The 20,671-nt window shown below is 36.3% G+C and overlaps 3 protein-coding genes across 3 annotated transcripts; all 3 read left to right on the top strand.

Annotated features, from left to right (window-relative positions):
• The first annotated feature begins 9,945 nt into the window (after nt 1-9,945).
• Nucleotides 9,946-11,797, top strand: LOC147280587 (transcription factor TCP21-like). Its single transcript, XM_086247296.1, has 2 exons — nt 9,946-11,036; nt 11,621-11,797. The coding sequence occupies exon 1, from the start codon at nt 10,168-10,170 to the stop codon at nt 11,011-11,013; it is 846 nt and encodes a 281-aa protein (XP_086103422.1). The 5' UTR covers nt 9,946-10,167; the 3' UTR covers nt 11,014-11,036; nt 11,621-11,797.
• Nucleotides 11,798-14,975: 3,178 nt separating this feature from the next.
• Nucleotides 14,976-18,030, top strand: LOC147280586 (pentatricopeptide repeat-containing protein At3g09040, mitochondrial-like). The gene is made up of 2 exons (XM_086249122.1): nt 14,976-17,789; nt 17,863-18,030. The coding sequence occupies exon 1, from the start codon at nt 14,991-14,993 to the stop codon at nt 17,400-17,402; it is 2,412 nt and encodes an 803-aa protein (XP_086105248.1). The 5' UTR covers nt 14,976-14,990; the 3' UTR covers nt 17,403-17,789; nt 17,863-18,030.
• An 815-nt stretch (nt 18,031-18,845) lies between these two features.
• Nucleotides 18,846-19,573, top strand: LOC147280585 (uncharacterized). Its single transcript, XM_086248973.1, has 2 exons — nt 18,846-19,222; nt 19,309-19,573. Exons 1-2 carry the CDS (start codon nt 19,033-19,035, stop codon nt 19,428-19,430), a joined length of 312 nt encoding a protein of 103 aa, XP_086105099.1. The 5' UTR covers nt 18,846-19,032; the 3' UTR covers nt 19,431-19,573.
• Nucleotides 19,574-20,671: the final 1,098 nt, after the last annotated feature.

Here is a 20,671-nt window from a genome sequence, read left to right as displayed (position 1 = left end):
TATCTGCAATCAAATTAAACACATTCACGTGTGCATAAATGCATATGCTGAATATGGCCAAAAAAGAAAATACATATGCACAAATGAGATCACTTTTGAGCCATAATTGGGAGGTCTGTGGTTTGGGGCCATAGGATTCACCGATTCAGTTTTCATTTGGACCATACCGACCCTTGAATCTTTCACCTTGGAGTAACCTATGCGGTTTCAAATAGTCAAATAATTCTCACCTAAGAATCCTAATTAACTATATTTAATGATTGAACTGTTAAAATCAATATTTATTGAAGTGAATTTAATTTTTGAATCTATTGTCTTTTACTATGTCCTTCAATTTAAGATTTATAGGTGAACACTTTTATTCACGTCGTAACGCTAGGCGTAATCATAATTTAAGCATGCACATGTGATGCATGTGCAATATGATGAAAGTTAAGTAAGAGTTGATGCTACAAGAGTGAGAATGTGAGACATTGGATGCAAGTGCTAAGATGGAAATGAGTAATTTGTAGTCAATTACAATGAAAACGTACCTTGGTTTTTAATCTATTATTTAAAATGTTTAAAATAATAATGTGTGGGAGCTTGTTGCTCTAGTAGTTGAGAGAATTTACCACTACATCTAAGGTCAAAGTTCAAATTTCCTCTCGCCTCCCTTATAACCAAAATAAAAATAATAAGTGTATAATAGATATTTCACTTAAATAAAATCAACAAAAAGAGTGCTTTTATGACGAAAGTCTAATATGTTAAATCGCACATCCAAACATAATTTGATCTAATTGATTATTATAATTCATAAATTAATAGCATAACATATAAACGCTTAACATTCAAAAGAAAATTGTTCTGTCTTAATAATATGGAATACAAACTCCGTCATAATCATAAGCATTCCATATCTTAGACAACCTAACTAATTCTACTTTTTTTTTTTTCCAAAAAAAATGGCGGGAAGACAGAATTAAGGAATCATTTTCCCTTAATTACACACAGGGCTGTTAATCCTTATGTCATGAGGATTCCATTATTTGGCTGCCGCTTTTTTGTATGCTTTATTTTTCCTTGTTTTTGTTGTTTTGTTTACACGTTTCCTTGTACTCTTTCTACAAGAAGCAAATAAAATTTGAAATAAAAATCAAATTAACCAAAAGCAGAAAGATATTGCTGAAATTAGGTTTTTTGGGGAGGGCCACCCAATTGGGCCATGCCCAAATATAAACAAACACAAAACCCCAAACCCAGGAACATGTGTTTTGAGTCTTAGCTAGTGAGACTATAGTTTAACAATATATGATTAATTAATTCCTTAATAAAGTAATAATTAAGATCATGATCTGATCAACTACTACTATGGGGTTACAGACTACAGAGGAATGTCCCATCATTCGTACGTCAAAATTATATTAGATTTAATTAATAATTATCAAAAGCTACAGTTGTGGATCACTATTTTGGTTACATGATCACCAAATGTAATATAATTATAATGTAGTGGTTAGAATAAAGATATTGATAAAATGTAAATTAATCAAAATAATTGAGAATTAATTAATCAAAAGCAGCGCATGAACGCGTCATTAGGATACGGAATATATGCCCTCGTGTGTGTAATTATCCACTTTTGCAATATTGAAATTTGAAAGTAAGAAACCGCGTTACTTGGGCCTAAGCCTAATCCAAGACCTTCACATTAGTCAAAAAGTATTAATAAAAAAAAAATTATATAATGTTACTGCTTAGTGCTTACTGCCCACCATAACAGAATATATGAAAGTTTCCTCCTCTTGTCCTATGAAAAAAATTATGAATCAGTCACTGTTCTTATTATAAATTCTTTTCTACTTTGTTGATTGCATTAGAAAGATAAAAAAAAATTAACGTTATTTGTTGAGTGATAAATTTTGGTTTAATTATATCAAGGAAAAGGTTAAATAATCTCCCTGTTTACTCTATTCGATCTGATGATGAAGTACTAAGTTTTGTTTGAGACATGTCTTATAGGACCCCCACAAAGGAATAGTGTTTTCTATGAAAGTCATATTGGGTCTTACTACTTATAGACAATTGGTTTTGAGTTGAATACTTTTATTTTTTTTATACTATATATGTATTTAAAGATAAAGTTTCAAGTACGAATATCTTCACTTAAGAAAAATGAGGACATCCTACCTCGAGCCTACAATTAACTAATAGAATCGTCTATATTTTAACACATCATTGAATTGTCATCTCTGCAAACAAAATCAGCCAAATTATAAACTTTTTAATAATGTTATTAACATCAACATCATTTCAATTTTATCTAACAAATACGTTTGTCTGCACAATTTGCATAACCAAACAATTACTGATTTAGTTGATTTGTTACACGGATGATCTTTAATGAGAGACTTAAAAAATGAATAATTTTGATCATTAAACTACATTGTCAAGTGATCCTCAAAAAAGATGTTCTTTTTTTTTAAAAAAAATAAGGACATCCTCACTTAAAACTCCCTATGTATTTAAAACAAAAAATTATGTCAAGAGTGAAAAAAATATAAAAAGGTATGTTATTTGCTAGCCCTTCAAAAGAAACTTTTAAGGGAGTGAGAAAGTTGCAATAATTCTTAGTTAATTTGGAAAAAGCCGGTTCTCTTTGTCTTTGGGCTTTCGTTCCTCAATCCATTGTTTCGCTACACTTTATGCGAAGGTATAAAGTGAGTATGCAAAAATTATGTTTAACATGTATTGTTATATCTTTTTTTTTTTTTTTTTTAATGTGGCCACCTATCATGATCTAGATTCAAGAAGTCCAATTGAGCATCTCGTTTTGAAAATTTGATACTTCGTTTCAACTTTCATCAAATTATATCAATAGAGCTAGTTCAATACAAGAAAAATTACAAGAACGTAAAACATGCAATCATAAAAGGCGAAATGCACTTTATCTATCTTCCTACGTTAAATTTAAATTTCAAGAGAAATGAACAAATAACTTGTCCAGTTGTCCATTCATGACTCCAATTATGTATAATTTTCATCATGACTTTTCAAGTCTAATTTTCTTTTTGTCTGCATGTAGTTAAGTCTTGAAGTCTGAAGATTCTGTATATTGAGAAAACGGCTGGCATTTTGATGAGGATAATAAGATGAAGACTTATGTTGAACATGACATGTGAGGTTCACTTGCAATGTGTTACCATAAAAATTTATAATCTATCACATAAATTGAAAATCGTTTTTTTATTCATCAACCGACGTCTATGATATATGAATTAAGGACTTATTCTAACAAATGGAGATTAAGTGTTATCTAATAAATTAAATGGTCATTGCTAATTGAAAATTGTTTAGTTATCTAATATTATAATAATCAGGCCAATGATTCTTTGATCTAATTAATAGATAATTCTTACCCTCCCTTTGAACAGTTCTTGAATTCAAAACTTATATTCAATTAATAAAAAAAATGTTATAATAACTAGTGTGATTCCACTAATTATTGCCATTTAAACTAAAGAGATATTAGTGGCAAAAAAAAAAAGAGTTCATTAATATATAGGTATTGACATTTAATTTTATTAACCAAAATCACCTAAAGCCTCATTCTTCATTTGTGGACCAACTACCACAAACTCATTCTTCATTTGCGGACACCACACCACACCACACCACTAGATCCTAAAATACCATCCGAAAATAGACATAACATTTATACATCTTCCAAAATACCAGCATCAACGCATCACAAAAAAGGAAACTGAAACTGCAAGTTTGCAACTCCAATAAACTGCAGTTTCAGTTCATTTGCAGTTCCAGAAATTACAGTTTCTGCAGTTTCAGTTCACTTGCAGTTCCAGAAACTGAACTAAAAAAAAAAAAATCAAGAACCTACTACTGATAAAGAAGCTGCAATTTCAGTTCATTTGCGGTTCCATAAATTACAATTTCTGCAGTTTCAGTTCACTTGCAGTTCTAAAAACTGAACAAACAAAAAAATTCAAGAACCTACTACTGATAAGGAAGACACGAGAGTGGAGTTGGCTTCCCCAATAACTTTCTAGGCGTTGTTATAGTGAGGAACTTGGCTTGTTCTTTGGAAACGTTGCGACAAGGCGGAGATCAGAGTCAACATCGAGGCTCCGATCGGGTCCGGGGTTGTTGGATGTTCCGAGCTCATAGAGATGAAGAGGAAAAAGAGAGGAACTCAGGGGTGGTTCTCTCGTCGCCATCCATGGCCAGATGCACACGCACACCGTCGAGGAAAATTGCAGCGATGGAGAGTAAGAGAGAACAGAGAGATAGTGCTTGGGGAGAGAGAAAATGTAAAACTAACATTCTAACCAACTCAGCTAGCAAGCGCATCACATGTTGCCTGAAGTGGAGTCACATGCTCAATTACCTGATTCTTAATAGACTAACCTAATTCTTACATTATATAAATAATGGTAGTAGAGGTTACAAACAATAACTAATATGTAGTCTATAGTAATTAATTCAAAAAAAAAAAAAACTAAAGAGATATTGATTATTGCACATTTCACCCCAAAAGAAAGTCAAATAAGTTGAGGTTGTGTGGCAGCTGGCTTGGCGGCAGAGCGACAGTTGGTTCTGTTAAGTCATAATTTTTTAGTCACATGGGCCCATGTGGGCCTCAAATTTAAATAGTTTGAAATGGTGGGAGTAATTTACTAATTAACCAATCATATTTATGCTTACGCAAGTATCCACACTTAACTGTGTAAATGATTTGGATTTTAATTGATTCGTGATAATGGCATGTTTTGTTACAAACGTATAAATTTTTTCTTTATTAACAATTAAAATGCTTCCTGTAAATATTTGTAGAAGTGTTTTTTAGTACAGAAGTGTTTTTTAGTAAACACTTGGTATGTGATTCTCTAAAAAGGCAAAAACCACCAAAAGTGCTTTATAGTTCAAAAACACTTTTAGCTAGTTTTTTTTTTTTTTTTTTAGTACAGAAGAGGGGGGAGAGTTTGAACCCGGATGTGGAGGGAGGGAGTTTTTATCCTCGGTCAATTAGACCAACCCCAATTCACCACTTTTAGCTAGTTAAACACCACTAAAAGTTTAAGTCTTTCAAAAACACCAACAAATAAACTCAAATTCATAACAGTACATTTTTTCTCTTTATCTGCTAAAGAATCCACTTTGTCAACTAATATTCAATAAGTAATAGAAGGATAAATATACCCATACAATTTTAAGATAGAATATTGATTATAAAATATATATATAACTAACTTATTTTTCATACACAATAACTTCTTCAGACTCGATCCCCAGCCTTGCTTCCCTGCAAGGCTGGTACCAGATTCAAATTTGAGCCCTTGAAGACTATTTATCTCTCTACTTTTTCTTTCTCTACTTTGTTTTTAAAGGCTCAGATTTGAGCCTGGCACTAGCCTTGTAGGGAAGCAAGGCAGAGGTTCCAGATCCAACTTCTTCAGGCTCAATCATCACTAAATTGACGAAAACAAATTTTATCCTTCAATTGCAAACCTTATGAAATTATAAGGGTATTATTGTTGAAATGAAAACTTCAAAAACAAAAATGATACAAAGGCTAAACTATAGGAATGAAAATGCTCATTTAACCCAGAAAAAACTACTGGTAACTTGGTAAGCACTAAGCACTGGGCAGGAAACGTACGTAGTATAGCGTACTTCTTTTGGTTTTGGGCCTTTTGGCTCCGTTGATCACCAAAAAAAAGAGGAGAGAAATTAGTTCTCAAACATTCTCCATTGCTCACGCCTGAGCTTCTTTGAAGTATTTTATCAAATATTTTATCCTCATTTTAAAGAAAATTAGTTTGAAAAAAAAAAGTTAATTAAGTTACTGGGAGAATTTAATTGTGGGAGCGGATGCCTAGTCTGCCTTCCCTCATCCCTTGATACATTTATCACTAAATACAAAATTTATATGGTTATATGCTTGATAGACTTAAATTGACATTAGAAAACCAATCCTTTTTAAATTGGCTTAAATTGACCATAAAAAGAATATAAAAAGCTTTTCTAATGAATAAAAGACCAAATTACGTTTGTGATCCTTGTATTTTGGACGAGATTCCACTGAGGATCAAAAACGTTGTAAAAAGGGGTATTTTTGCATGGTAATTTTGGTTTGAATCATCGATTAAAATCCATATTTATTACATTGACTCTGAGTATGTGCATGAGTTGGAGCAGATAAGCTGAAGTGATGTGTATGAAGGTAGAAAGGAAACACCAATTTTCCACCGTTGGATTTGTGGGTTGATGAATTATTGTTGTGCATCACATTCCCAAACATTCGTCTACCTCATCATTGTCGCAGAAGAAGAGAGATAGAGCTGTGGCCTCTGAGTGCCTAATTTTGAAGTTGAATTCGCATCTACAAAAGTGGCAAATTACGTAAATAAAATTATAAAACAACCCACTGCTGCCTTTATATGTCAGTCTAGGTGTCAATTTTGTACACTCACTCACTCACTCACTCACTTCATTGAAGCCAAAAACAGCTCTTTCCTTCACGCGCCGCACTCAGGGCCGTGCAAGCCACGTCTACCCGCGTAACACGTTTTCCATATTTTAGGCTTTTAAAATTTCGGGAAAAACCCAAAATGGTTTTCCTTCTTGTTTTTTTTGGACCAATGTGTTTTTCCATTCAGGACAACAGAAATGACAGGGATCACAAAATACTAATCAAGAAAAACTACAGAAAAAATATTAAATTTTCGAAGATACCATGATATATCATATATCATATATGCTAAATAATATTCTTTTGGCCAATTTTATAAGAAAAGACTAAATTTTATTAAAAATCAATATTAATTACAAGATACATAGATTAAATACAGTCTAAAAGTTAGAGAGGGTCATCGTCCAATCAAAATAACATATTACCTTGCTTTAATATAAGGAGAACAATCTTATTACGCTCTAACAACCGATAATAAAAACATGAGAATTGGTTAGAACCAACAATGATATGACCTAATTCGTCAAATTTTTCATTGTTAATTATGTAAGCTTGAAGAAAGCCATACTCCACGATAAAAAGCAAATAACATGCATCTACAACAAGTTGCACCGTCTGTTTGACTGCTAAGAAATTCAACACAAGAAACTTCTTAATCCCAAATTGATAACGTAATTTCACCAATTAAACTGCAATCATTCTTAATTCAATAACCACAACAAACTTCTTATCAATTTGCTCAATATATACTCAAATCCTTTCTTCCTTCTTGCTTCAAGGATGGGGAATACAACATAGGGTTAGGAAAAGACATGATCACAGCCATTGCGAGAGACACGACAACGCACAAACTAAAACAAAACTAGAGTTTATGATGAAATCCTAGAGAAACCCTCTTAAAAATCAAGAAAGGGCCAAATCCTCTCTAATATTAATAAATGGACAAACCCTCTCCAAGATCAAGAGGAACTTTCCAAACTAAGACAAACAAATCAATAGCTTGCGGTGACCTAAAATGCTTAAGATTGCTGCAGACGAGAATTTAGAGATTTTTTCCTATCTAGCGACTATGGTTTACTCTTAAAAATTGTAACGTTATGAAAGATTCGATATTTAAAGAATATGCTTTAAATTACTAGAACTACAAGTTCCCACCAGAATAGTAATACTAGCACACCAAAACAATTCTTAAATTTTAATTGATGTGTTAGTAGAATTATCCTTTAGAGCGGTTAACGCACTAAAGCACTTTTTTTTTTTGGTGCGGATTTACAAAATTAATTGATCAACCTTTTTTTTTTTGCACTGGCTGAAGTTTCATGCATTAATCGATGGTGGTTTATGACGTTTGTCTCCATTTTTTATCCCATTACCGACGTGTTTAAATCTTATGGTGTATAATTGTTTTTGGAGCTTCAATGTTAGTTTGAATCTCGGGTTTTGGGTGGAGCAACTAACGGGTGTCCCCGCTGATTGGGTGTATATCTAAGCAACTAACAAGTGCTCGAACAATGTGATTGATCGAAACTGCTGCATCTACATGTTGTTAACTGTTTTAAAGAAGTACTATGTGTTGGTATGTCAGTTAATATTTAAAATTTAAGATTTAGTATGATAGCTGCGTGTGTGGTACTATCAACATTGTCCATGACCTAAACACATATGCTAACATGAGTGCACTTGAAAGATGTTGGCAACTTAATTCTATATATACAGTTTAATTAATTGGGTACATTAGAGCTTACCGGCCCTTTACTTGTTGGTTGCTAATGCTGGTTTGTAGGGTAGGAAGTCTGACTAGTAGTGTTTGTTTATAAGTCCAATTCCAGCTGAGATATTAGATTTGAACCAATGATTTAACAATGTCTGTTGACTATAATAGAATAATTGGGGCATAAAATTGAAGCTGTCATTGACTCGGCCTTTCAACTAGCCTGGTTTTATCAATGAGACTGTATTTAGGAATCATTCTGACAATTTGATAAAGGTTTAGAATATAATAAAATGAGAGATGTTTGAACAGTTGTTTATACATGTGAATAACTCTCAATCGTAAATATATGTTGTAATATTTACATAAATTAATAATGGTTGAGAATCACTAAAGCCCAATTTGTCATGAACGTACGTTTCCCTTATAAAATAGGGATATTTAATCACTAAGAACTACACTAGTGAATGACATGTAAGTATTATGTTGTGCATGGAAGGCAATGAGTATGCTGCTGAAAAATTCAGGAGTTAGAATGAAGAGAAATGAAAAGAAAAAGACCAGAATTGATTATATTTTGATTTATAGGTGGGGTGGTGAGTTGAATATGGATCAGATTAATGTAGAAAGTTTGGTGGGGTCATTTCCTTTACTTTATTGTAATTAAGGCCTAAGCTATTATGTTTGGTTCTCATCAGTAAGTAGTAAGTACACAGATTTGTGAGTATGTGACCCTGGTCCCTAGCTACAAATGTTAGTAAGCTACACATGGGATATAAGGCTTGATTTTTGATAGCATCCTGCATCCATAAGGAGTCTTTTTCTAGGGAGAATGCCAAACTCTAGTTTTTTTTTTTTTTTTTTTTTCGATTAAACCAAACTCTAATTCAGTGGAGTTTAAAAACTAAACTTATATTTGAACTATTTAAATAAGGGTCTGATTGGGTGTTTATGCATCAAATGCTTTTATTAGTAGTGTGATCTGGACCAATGTCTGGTTAGAAACACATGAAATTTCATTCAAGATATGAATTGTTATTTGTTTGAGCACCAAAATTCGTTTATTTTGAGGGAGACATAAATACATTCTAAATTATTATTTGAAAATATAAAAATAGAGATAAAATGTTAATATTGACAAAATTCGAGACAAAGAACGAACATTTAGAAGGAAACAAAATTTTTGTAAATGAAACCTGAGAAAGTATTTATTTAATAGCTGATATTACTATTTTAATTATAAAAAAATCAGTAAGCTTACAAGCATAGTAAATTAATGTTTCAGACAGAAATTTTCATTGCTGTAATTACCATCCATTCCTCATTTCATTTGGGAATTGGGACTGAACAAACGGCACTGGAAGAAGATGCTCGATCAACAACATCCGCACAGCCACCGCCCTGCCTCGCCCCACATACGGCGTCGCTTTGTGTCACCAACACCCTCCACGTCGCCACCAGTTTTGGGCTGAAAATCCAATTTTTGATTGACCAACTTGTCCAAGTAATTTAATTTATTTATTTAGAATAATTTGAGTTTAAATAATAAAATATTTGGATTTTTTGGTTGCGCGTGTTTCACACAGTGGGAAGGAGAAGTGTGAGAGTTAAGAGTGTTTTTATGAAAGTGGGGACCACGACCCATGTGCCCCTCCTCTGTCTCCACCAGCTCCTGTCTGGACCTCAATGATTAGAGAGAGCTGTGTGTTGTGTGTGTTTCCCTCAGCCCCCTCAGCCCTCCTCCCCCTCTCTCTCTCTCCCCCCCTTCTTCCAACCCCCAAAAAAACCATCACACAAACCCTCCCTTTCTCCCTCTCTCTCTCTCTCTCTCTCTCTCTCTCTCTCTCTACAATTTCCACAACAAAGTGAACAACACGCACCCACACGGCCACACGTACACACACAACGAGTGGAGTGTACCCAAACCCCCCAAAACTAAAAGAGAGAAGAAGCAGCTAGCAGCAGCCCAGCTCAAGCTTAAAAAATGTCTAATTCCGACGCACCCAATAACGGTGAGCTCACCAATGGAGGAGGAGCGATGGTGGACCCCAGGCAACAGCAAAACCAACAGCAGCAGCAGAACCCGCCGTCAGGTAACGGCGTCTTAGCCGTCAAGAAGCCGCCGTCTAAGGACCGTCACAGCAAAGTCGACGGCCGAGGGCGCCGCATCCGCATGCCCATCATATGCGCCGCACGTGTGTTCCAGCTCACACGTGAGCTCGGCCACAAGTCCGACGGCCAGACCATCGAGTGGCTCCTCCGCCAGGCCGAGCCCTCCATCATCGCCGCCACCGGCACCGGCACCACCCCCGCCAGCTTCTCCACCGTCTCCGTCTCCCTCCGCGGCTCCACCGCCGGCAACTCCCTCTCCACCTCCTCCACCACCTCCTCCTCCGACCACAAGCCCCTCCTCTCCGGCGGCGGCGGTGGACCCACCCCCTTCATCCTCGGTAAGCGCGTGCGTGCCGATAACGACGCCGCCAAGGACGCCGAGGCCAACCACACCGACGGAGGAGCGGTCTCCGTCGTCGGGCACTCCATGGGCTCCATGCTGGGCCCCACCGCAGGCGGACCCGGTGGGTTCTGGGCCCCGCACTTTGGCCAGGTCTGGAGCTTCGCCGCCACGCCTCCGCCGGAGATGATGGCCCAGCCGCCGGTGTCAGTGTCCCAGCAACAGCATCATCATTCGTTGTTCTTGCAGCAGCAACAGCCGATGGGCGAGGCCTCCGCGGCCAGAGTGGGAAATTACCTTCCAGGACATCTCAATTTGTTGGCTTCTTTGTCCGGGGGGCACGGCAATTCGGGTCGGAGAGAAGACGACCCGCGTTAAAACCCGATATCGTCCTTGTGCTGGTGGGTTCGTGATGTGCTGGTGGTGTGTTTTGTTGGTATATATAAATATGTGTATGTGTCTATTGCTTTTTTGTGTGTTTTAGGGGATGAGGAGGTGAGGGAGTTTCTTAATTTTTTTTTCTTGATTTTAGTGGATTTTAAGGTTAGAATTTAACTAAGCTTTGGCTGGAAGAATAAGGGTTTGTGCAAAATTTGTGAATTTTAAGCATGTATCAATGGATTCAAATTAGGGGTTTTAGGGTTCCAAATTGTTTTAGGATTTGGTTGGGGGGTTTTGTTGGAGGAGATGAGAGAGAATGAAGAATTAGGGTTTTAGATGGAGGTTTTGCTGTTGTAATTGGAAAGGGCTTTCCAGAATTTTAATTTTATAAAAAATATTTATTTCAACTTCCGTTCTATTTTTGAGTGAAAATTCCAGTGATTCTAATCGGTGTTTGAGATCCAACTATGACATTTCTGATTGGTCTTATTACAAATTGTGGACTTCATGCATAACATTTCTTCTTGGTGATGGTCAAATTCATACCAACTACTTTGCTGTTCTTCTAGACTTGAACATGAATTCGATCTCTTTGCCTTCACAGAGACTTGCATTTTGCTGCATTTGGAGGCATTCTGACTGTTCAATCAAAATCTAATGGCCGATTCCACCCCCATCTGGAAATTGAATCAATTTTGTGATGCTTGGTGTGTGTGGCATGTCCAATTCATTCAATGTTGGGATTCAATGTCTGCTACTAGCCTACTACATAGGAGTACATGATTTTTGTTTATTTGCTATAATATTGATTTCAAAGTTCATGTTGAAGTACTGGTTTTAATGCATGAACAAGTGATGTGTTTTTTGTTCCCTTACATTGTTGGGATTGATTCTCAGAACATTGAATCAAGTGATCATTCTGATCTAGAAACACTAATACTGTGGTATAGCACAGTAGCAGGGAAGAGCTACTTGATACTTACATTTTGCTTGTTCCACATTTCACCAGAATTCAGCCGTTGATTTTAACTTAAAATGAAAATTGCTGTGATTTATCCCTTTTGGGAGGAAAGTTTATACTTTTGAAGTGAGATATTCAATTGACAACTGAACTATTGCAGCTCGAAAATGTTTGATTTCCTAAAAGTTGGTCTGATAGGTTGTAACTTGCAACAGGTACTAATGCCACCTTTTCCTAATATTTGGTTAGCTGTGGGAATGATAAAAATTTTGTGATTGGAAATGCCCCATATTTGGGAACTGGTAATTATGATTGATTTGTTTCTTTTTGGCTGAGAAATCTGATAATGATTATTGATTGAGGGTTACTGAATTCCAAACCGTTCAGTTTATAAACTTTTCTTTCCCAAACAGTCTTGTTTTCTGTTAAACATCCTCAGGCCAACTAAGTGAATGTAAGATAAGTTGTAATTCTTCAGGTTATGTCCAACTAATATATGATCCAGCATTAGAGTACATGTTGGTATGTGCTAAATGCAAATCATATAAGAGCAGGTTGTGCTCTCAAATTCAGGGTTTAAGTGCATTTTCTTTTTACAAGGGGAAAAAAAAATCATGTTGGTATGTGAAAACAAGACTCTGGTTCAAGGCCACATCAAATGAGTTCAGAAGTTATGTTTTCATGGTTCATAATGCCACCCACAAAAGTCAATAAGTAAAATTTTTGAAGGTCTTAAAGGGCAATGGCATCACTTCTTCAACAGGCTACAATCTCATTTAAGAAAAAGTTCCAATTGGGTTGGTTACTTATAAACGGAAGCACCAAAATCTGCACTTTGGGAAAGTTAAAACTGGAGGCAGGAGAATTGCTGCTGAAGATGTCAATCCAGTTTGTGACTTTTAGAAAAGAAAAAAGTATGATAATATACACATCCGAAAAGCAACTTAAAAAATAACTCAGAAAGTTCTTGCTATAGCCTACAAGTGTCGTCTTCAGTCTAATTCTTGGTACGGGTCCATTGTGTGATGAACATTGGACTGAGGCTTCTATATGGCCTGCACATACAAATCTTTTTAAGTATCAAGATAGCCAGATAGGTCATCTGCTAATTTTCATTTAAGAAGGACAAGTTCTTTTCTGAGTCCTCTTTGATATGGAATAACCAAAGATTCACATAATAGTCCTATCTGTTGCCCCACAGTCGAAAATTGCAAACTCATCTGCCAACTGCACTTGATCACTAATACAAAAGGGATACTTGTGCACATATTTGCTTACTCCCACATACTCGGACTAAGTTTAAGATATTTATGCAAAGAGAAATTACAATAAAAGAAGACAGGTTGGATCTGCTCCAAGCAAACATAAAAGTAAAAATGGCCTGGTTATGCAAGATCACAGAGACCACATTGGATGACTATTTGCCTATTACTGGGCAGCCAAAATACTTATGCATGTCACGGGCATTCAGTGAAGCTATGACAATTCGGTTTGTTAATCAGAGTATGCAGACATAATAATCAGGGTACTTACAAAAACATAACCCATGCAGTAAATAACTATATCTCTTAACCATTTCCACTCCAAGCGAAGCACGTTACCGATACCACTCAAGCAAAAAAGTGAACAAGTAAAACTCAGCAGTCTCTCAAGTTTGCTTAATGGACACATAGTTACCCATGTCTTAATCCAGAAGCAAAACTTAGTTATAGAATCCAGCATATGTTAATGGATGTTCAGAGTTTACCTGAAAGTGCTCAACATCCTCAACATCTTCAACATCCCTATCTGATGGTTGTACATAGACTACGTCCCTTGATACATGGCCGGCTCTCAGGAACAGGATCAATCTCAAACTTTACAAAGGTTTTTTCTTCCTCCTCTGGATTTTTATAAATTTTTGCTTCATGCAACTCCAATGTCACATTCTTCAAGTAAAAATCACTCCATTTTTAATTCAATAACATCATAGGTTTTTTAAGTGGAAATCACAACATTCTACAATCCATCTTGCAAAAGTCTCATACTCGTATGTAAGTTCACTTTAGGTTTCATTTAGGCCTTCTATAATGGTGATCTCCAAATATCCAATTTCCAAATCAATTTTGGGTATCAAAAAGTGTAAAAATATAGATTTTGAGGATCACCAACACAATAGTGTTGAAGTCCAAATATGATGATATTAATATTTAACTCATTTATTTGTTGGTGGGCCAGCTATTTAATAGTTTTCATTTGTTGTTGAGCTAGTCATTTAATTTTTGGATATAGTCTATACCCAAAACTGGAAATAGCTTTTGGGTCTCAAAAAATTATGGAGATCACATTCAGGCCCATTGTGACTGAACTATACCTATTTTATACCCAAAAAATAAATTTGGGGATCAGATTCATGGTGCATTGTGAAAGACTTTATTTATAGCAAATAAAAAACTGACATTTCATCTAATACATTTGTTAGGATTAATAAATTGGAATACAAAATGTTGGCTCTAGCAAAAATTATTTGGTGTAACTAATACACTGGTTCGACCTTGGATTAGATACATAATAATTCCACACATAGCAGTGTATCGTATCTTGCATAGCAGTGACCGATACACTACTACTCCGTCACACATAACAATTTTTCGCATCTCGGATCATTGCATCTCGCATCATTGCTTTTGCAAACCCATAAAACCACCCGGATCTTGCCACATCAGCGAAAGGACCCACCATGTAGTGGTGCCACATCCGCTAAATTCAAGATTTTCCTTCTTCTCAGTTTTTGGGGGTCGTAGATTTTCTTCTCAGAAATTCAGCATTCAACAGTTTCTCAGCAGTCAAACACAACATAAGGAATTGATCATGCCCTGAAGCTGCTTCTCAAAAGAGAAATTCTAAAGAAGACCCACCCAAAATCTGAGCAATTTGGGTTGCTCTACTTAGAATTTCTCTTCTCAAAATCTGCAACCTGCAATGCAATGGACCAATGGCCAATGGGATTCACTGATCAATCTCTCAAAGAATAATGAGAAGCTTAGGTGTTAGACTTGTTCTTACTTCAAGGCTTAAAGCGTCTGTTCTTTCTATAACCAAATCCAGACAGTTCCATGCAATCTCCAATGACCAACTCCAACTCTACAGTTCCAAATCCTTGATGGGTAAAGACCCAACTGCCATTGCTGCTGCTCTTTCCCTCTCTGAGAATTCAAAGTCATGTTTTCTTGGAACCCAAATCCATGCCCGTATTATGAAGTTGGGACTTAGTAATGACGTTTTTGTATTGAATAATTTGATCAAAATGTACTCAAAATGTGGGCTTATGGGCGATGGGTTCAGGGTTTTTGATGAAATGCCTGAGAGAAACCTTGTCTCTTGGACTTTGCTGATCTCGGCTGCTGTCCAAGATGGTCAATTTGAACTGGGTTTGGATGTTTATTTGGAATTGGTGAAAAGTGGGTTGAGGCCGAATGAATTCACTATTGGTAGTGTTCTCAAGGGGTGTGCAGCATGTGCTAGTTTCAAAGCATATAAATTTGGCATGAATGTCCATTGTTTTGCTTTGAAAATTGGGATTGAACAGAACCGCTATGTGGGTAGTTCTATTTTGAACATGTATGCTAAGTTGGAGGATGTCGAATCCGCCAAGGGGGTGTTCGCGTCCATGACCAATCTTGATACTGCTGGTTGGAATGCTATGATTGGAGGGTATGTGCAATGTGGCTATGGCTTTGAAGCCTTGAAGGTTGTATCTTTGATGGTATGTAAAGCTATAAGAATGGACCAGTTCACCTTTGTTAATGCTCTTAAGGGGTGCTCTGTTATGGGAAATTTGGATTTTGGGAAGCAACTTCATGGATTGATCATCCAAAGTGAGGTGGAATTCAGTACTTCAGTAATGAATGCTCTTGTCGATATGTACTCTACAAATGATAGGAAGGATTTGGCTTTGAAGGTTTTCAATAGGATACAAACAAAAGATGTTATATCGTGGAACACTGCATTTGGGATCTTCTCTCAAGACTCTAATGGAAGAGAAATTGCAAACTTAGTCCATGAGTTCATGCTAGCAAACATGAAGCCGAACTCTGTCACTTTCTCAGTGTTGTTTAGACAATGTGGGGAGTTGCTTGATCTTAACCTTGGGCTTCAGTTTTACTGTCTTGCATTGCAATTTGGATTCTGGAATGAAGCTAATGTCAGAAGGTCATTAATCAATATGTTTTCTAGATGTGGGGCTATGGAGATGGCACGCTCGTTTTTTGACAGCTTAATTTACAAAAACATAACTTCTTGGAATGAGTTGATCTCTGCGCATAATTCAAACTACTGTTATACGGAAGCAATGAAGGCTTTTTGTAATCTATGGGACTTGGGAGTTGAAACGAATGAATTTACCTTCTCCAGTATATTGGAAACTTGCTATAAAGATGAACAACAACAAATGATTAGACAAATTCATGGTGCTGTTGTTAAGTCTGGGTTCTCTTTCCATGGATATGTTTGCAGCTCATTAATTAAGTGCTATGTTAAATTTGGACTGCTAGATGATTCCTTTGAGTTTTTTAATGGATTTGAGAGATTAGATTTGGAATCTTGGGGAACTATGACATCTGCTTTGGTGCATCAGGGACATCTTTTTGAAGCTATCAAATTTTTCAACTCTCTTATAGAAGTTGGTGGGAAGCCTGATGACTTTATTTTGGGAAGCATTCTGAATAGTTGTGCTGATATCGCAGGATATCAGTTAACTAAATCTGTTCATTCCATTGTCATCAAAATGGGATTTCACACACAAGTATTTGTTGTTAGTGCAGTTATAGATGCTTATGCAAAATGTGGGGATATTGAAAGTGCAAGGATGACCTTTAGCCAGTCATTTAGATCTGGTGATGTTGTCATATATAATGCTATGATCATGGCTTGTGCTCATCATGGTCTGGTGGAGGAAGCTTTGAGTATCTTTGAGAAAATGAAGTTGGCTAATCTAAAGCCCAGCCAAGCGACATTTGTGTCAGTTATAGCAGCTTGTAGTCATATGGGACAGATCGATCAAGGTCGTTTTTTGTTCGAATCAATGACCTCAGATTATGAGATGGAAGCAATATCGCTGGATGTTTATGGTTGCATAGTTGATATGCTTTCAAGAACTGGATACCTTGAAGATGCTAGACAAATGATTGAAGTGATGCCTTATACTCCTTGGCCTGCTATATTGAGATCCTTGCTGAGCGGTTGTAGGATACACGGGAACATAGAGTTGGGAGAATGGACTGCTAAGAAGTTAGTTGAGTTGGTTCCAGAAAATGATGTACCTTATGTACTATTGTCCAAGGTTTACTCTGAAGGGGGTAGTTGGGAAGATGCTACAAAGATAAGGAGGGAAATGATAGAAAGAGGTGTACCGAAAAATACAGGATATAGTTGGATTGAGGTGTAGCAAAAGGTTTGTCTCCAGTGGTGAAGAAGCCCTCAATTGTTCACCAAGGCAGAAAATCAATGGGGCAGAAATATGGAATCGGACCATGACAAATGGTAAATCTGTTCATCTCTTGAAAATGTTCGTCTACTTATGTGGAAATATGTAAATGGCAACATGACAAATTGCAAGGGTTGTATGAGGACTAAGTACGCGAATGTAAGTGATTTTACAACCTCTTAATGCACCTCAATGGTGCAGTTCAGTTGGTAACAGGAGTTGAAGCAGAACTTGACTGTCCGAATACAAGACAAGTCTCTGGAAAGGGGCTTCATCCCACTCTAGATCAAAGCACTTTAGAGAGTAGTAGCAAAAGGAAACGACCGACTAACCAACCAACAATGCAAGGTATGCACCCATGCCAATCCTTATCCTTCACTACTACCAGTCAAATGTTACTGATGAAAATGCAATCGACCAGGTCACCATTCTAATCACTATCAACAACATCCAGTAAACTTGGCAACTCTCTAGGCTTCAAACCAAGGAAGATAGTGAAAAAAACACGACGTGGGCTGTATCATGGTTTGAGCCGAACCAAGTCATTACGGAGTAGTAGCTTGGGCCAAAAGTAGACGTCAAGTTGGAAGAGGAGAGTAAATTTCCGAAAGCAAGTCAATAGATCCATTCATGGAGTGTCAAGAGTCCGAATTAATCTAAACACAATTGTATTTATTTGGGCACGTTTTACTTACATGGAAATGAAAAATCATTTCTCATTCCACACTAATTTTGTGACTTGTATATTAGAAATTAATAAAAGTAAGCAAAGCCCACTTCAAAATGAGAAATCACTCCCCCAATCTCATTTGGGGGGTGAAGAGTTTTTATTTTGATTCATAATCATTAGTAAACATAAAAGTGTGAATCAACTTCATTTTCATTCTTAATCAAATAATTAGTAAATAACTTAATGAGAATGACTCATCTCCACTCCAATTCATTCTCTCACTTAGATTCCTTTTTTCTCTCATTCCATATTAGTAAACATGTTAGACCAATTCATCCTCTTAAACTTATTGTTTTCAAGTTATTTGTATTGGAAATATTTGTCATATATTCATTGAATGACATAAAATCATTATTTCATTTTTAATTGTTATTATGTTCACTTTTTTACTACATGTATAAATCCCTATGTCATAAAATCATTGTACCAAATCGTATCAAATCCAAATCAAAAAACAAGAAAATCATATAATCCAAATCCTTCAAGACTTCTAGTATATGTACAGGAGATTAATTAATGTATGCATGAGAGATCATGTGCTTCATTAGTCTTACCGAAATAAAGAAAACGTAACACGTGATATGATATTTGGTACACGTGGCAGCATCAGACAAAGGGACGTGTGGATTACGATCTTCTTCCTCCCTTAGACAGAGTCCTTCCCTTTTCCCTTTGACAAAATATTACCCAAACCTCAAAGTCGAAGAAGCTTTTAATACAATAATCATCATAAAACCAAACCCAAAACCAAAGCTCAGCTAATATCTCAAATCTGTAACCCTAAATCCCAAATCTAAAATCTGAAACCTTCTTCAATCCTCACCCAGTTTCCAGAGCAAAGCTAATCAGCCAAAATCAGCAATGGCGTATGTGGATCACGCATTTTCGATTACAGACGAAGACATAATGATGGAGACCTCCTACACTGTTAATAACAAGCCTCCCATCAAAGAGATCGCTCTCGCCGTCGCCCTCCTCGTCACAGGCACTCTCGGCCTCGTCATCGGCATCCTCATGGCCTATAACCATGTCGGCGGCGACAAAGCTCACGGTACCCTACTAACGCTAACCCTAAAGCTCACACCTTTAATTCTTCCCAAATTTTAGTTTTTCTGACTTCTGGGTTTTCGATTTCAGGCTTGTTCTTCGCGATACTTGGCGGGATCTTGTTCATCCCGGGGTTCTATTACACGCGGATTGCTTACTATGCTTATAAAGGGTACCAGGGCTTCTCTTTCTCCAACATACCGCCTGTGTAGCAGCACCCCATTTGCTCAGCTTCAGCTTCACATGTACAGATCTCTCCTTAATTTAGTGTTTTTCTGTAATGGGTTATTTTTTATTTTTTTGTTATTTTTAACTATGAGATTGTATACTGATGGTTGTTCTTAATAGAGGGAGTACGGTTGAGTTTGTTGCAAATTATACTACTGGTTATGTGGACCAAATAGTGAACTTTTTTTCACTCGTCTTATTACATCATATATGTAGGGAAAACACTCAAGTTGTATAATGAGTAAATAAAAAGAGCTCTGTTCTTTCAAATTTTAGCTTTCTAACTGTGTTTGCACAATTTGTTTCCTAAATTATAGGAATGCAGATACAGCCAAATGCCAATGTGTGATTTCTGGGGCGTTTAAATTGTTTTAATGTATGATACTTTTATTATTTCTAGGTTTGTGTTTGTGTTTGTTGAGTTACTTGGTTTAGCATTTGAGGGGAACTTGGAACTTGGAAATTGGACTTTCATCCAGCTGGAAATTGAACTTAGATTTCTTTTTCTTTTTCTGTTTTTATTGAATGAAACCTCGGATAAATTCTTATTGTTAGATAAATGATTTCTGAACATGAATAGTGGTGAATCATTGTTACTGTAAAGCCATTGGTCCGTTGCTGACAGTAAACCTGTTCAATGCACTGTTTCTTTTGCTAGCTCTTTATGGATGAGTCTTAAGATTTGAAATTTTTTTTCCCAATACATAATGATATTACTAGTTTGTTTGGAGTTCAGACACGTTGAGGCTTGAAGAACTTGTATTCAGTGGGAGGCACTGAAGTCGCCATTCGAGCTTGCTTCATGAACAATAATATAAATTGGTGTCCAGGCTATTACTTTAGAGTAAAGGATTAGTTTAGCTGGAAAGTGTTACATCTTTTTCAAAAAGAAAAAAAAGAAAATGTAAGTTTTAGAAAGTATGAGAAAGAAAATTATGAAACTAAAAGAAGATACAGGAACTGTTACCTTCACTTCAAAACAGTTTTCTGGCTACTCTTTGCTTGAGAAATACTAACAACACAATATGTGTTCTTGGTACAACCTTTTCACCTAATGTGAAAACCTAAATAGACCATCTAAATCTGCATCAGACCACACTTTTAAGCATTTATATTTGTAATCAGATGTTTTTCCTTCTCTATTAGAGGGGTTATCCTTTAGGATGGGAATTTGAAACAAGTGGAAGGTCTGATTGTATAATTTGAGCTTGCCCTCAGAAGACTG

Source organism: Dryas octopetala, chromosome 6, assembly GCF_963921425.1.
Source record: "Dryas octopetala chromosome 6, drDryOcto1.1, whole genome shotgun sequence".
Lineage (NCBI taxonomy): Eukaryota > Viridiplantae > Streptophyta > Magnoliopsida > Rosales > Rosaceae > Dryas > Dryas octopetala.
Note: the sequence above shows the minus strand (reverse complement) of the source record. Positions and strands in the feature narration are given on the sequence as shown.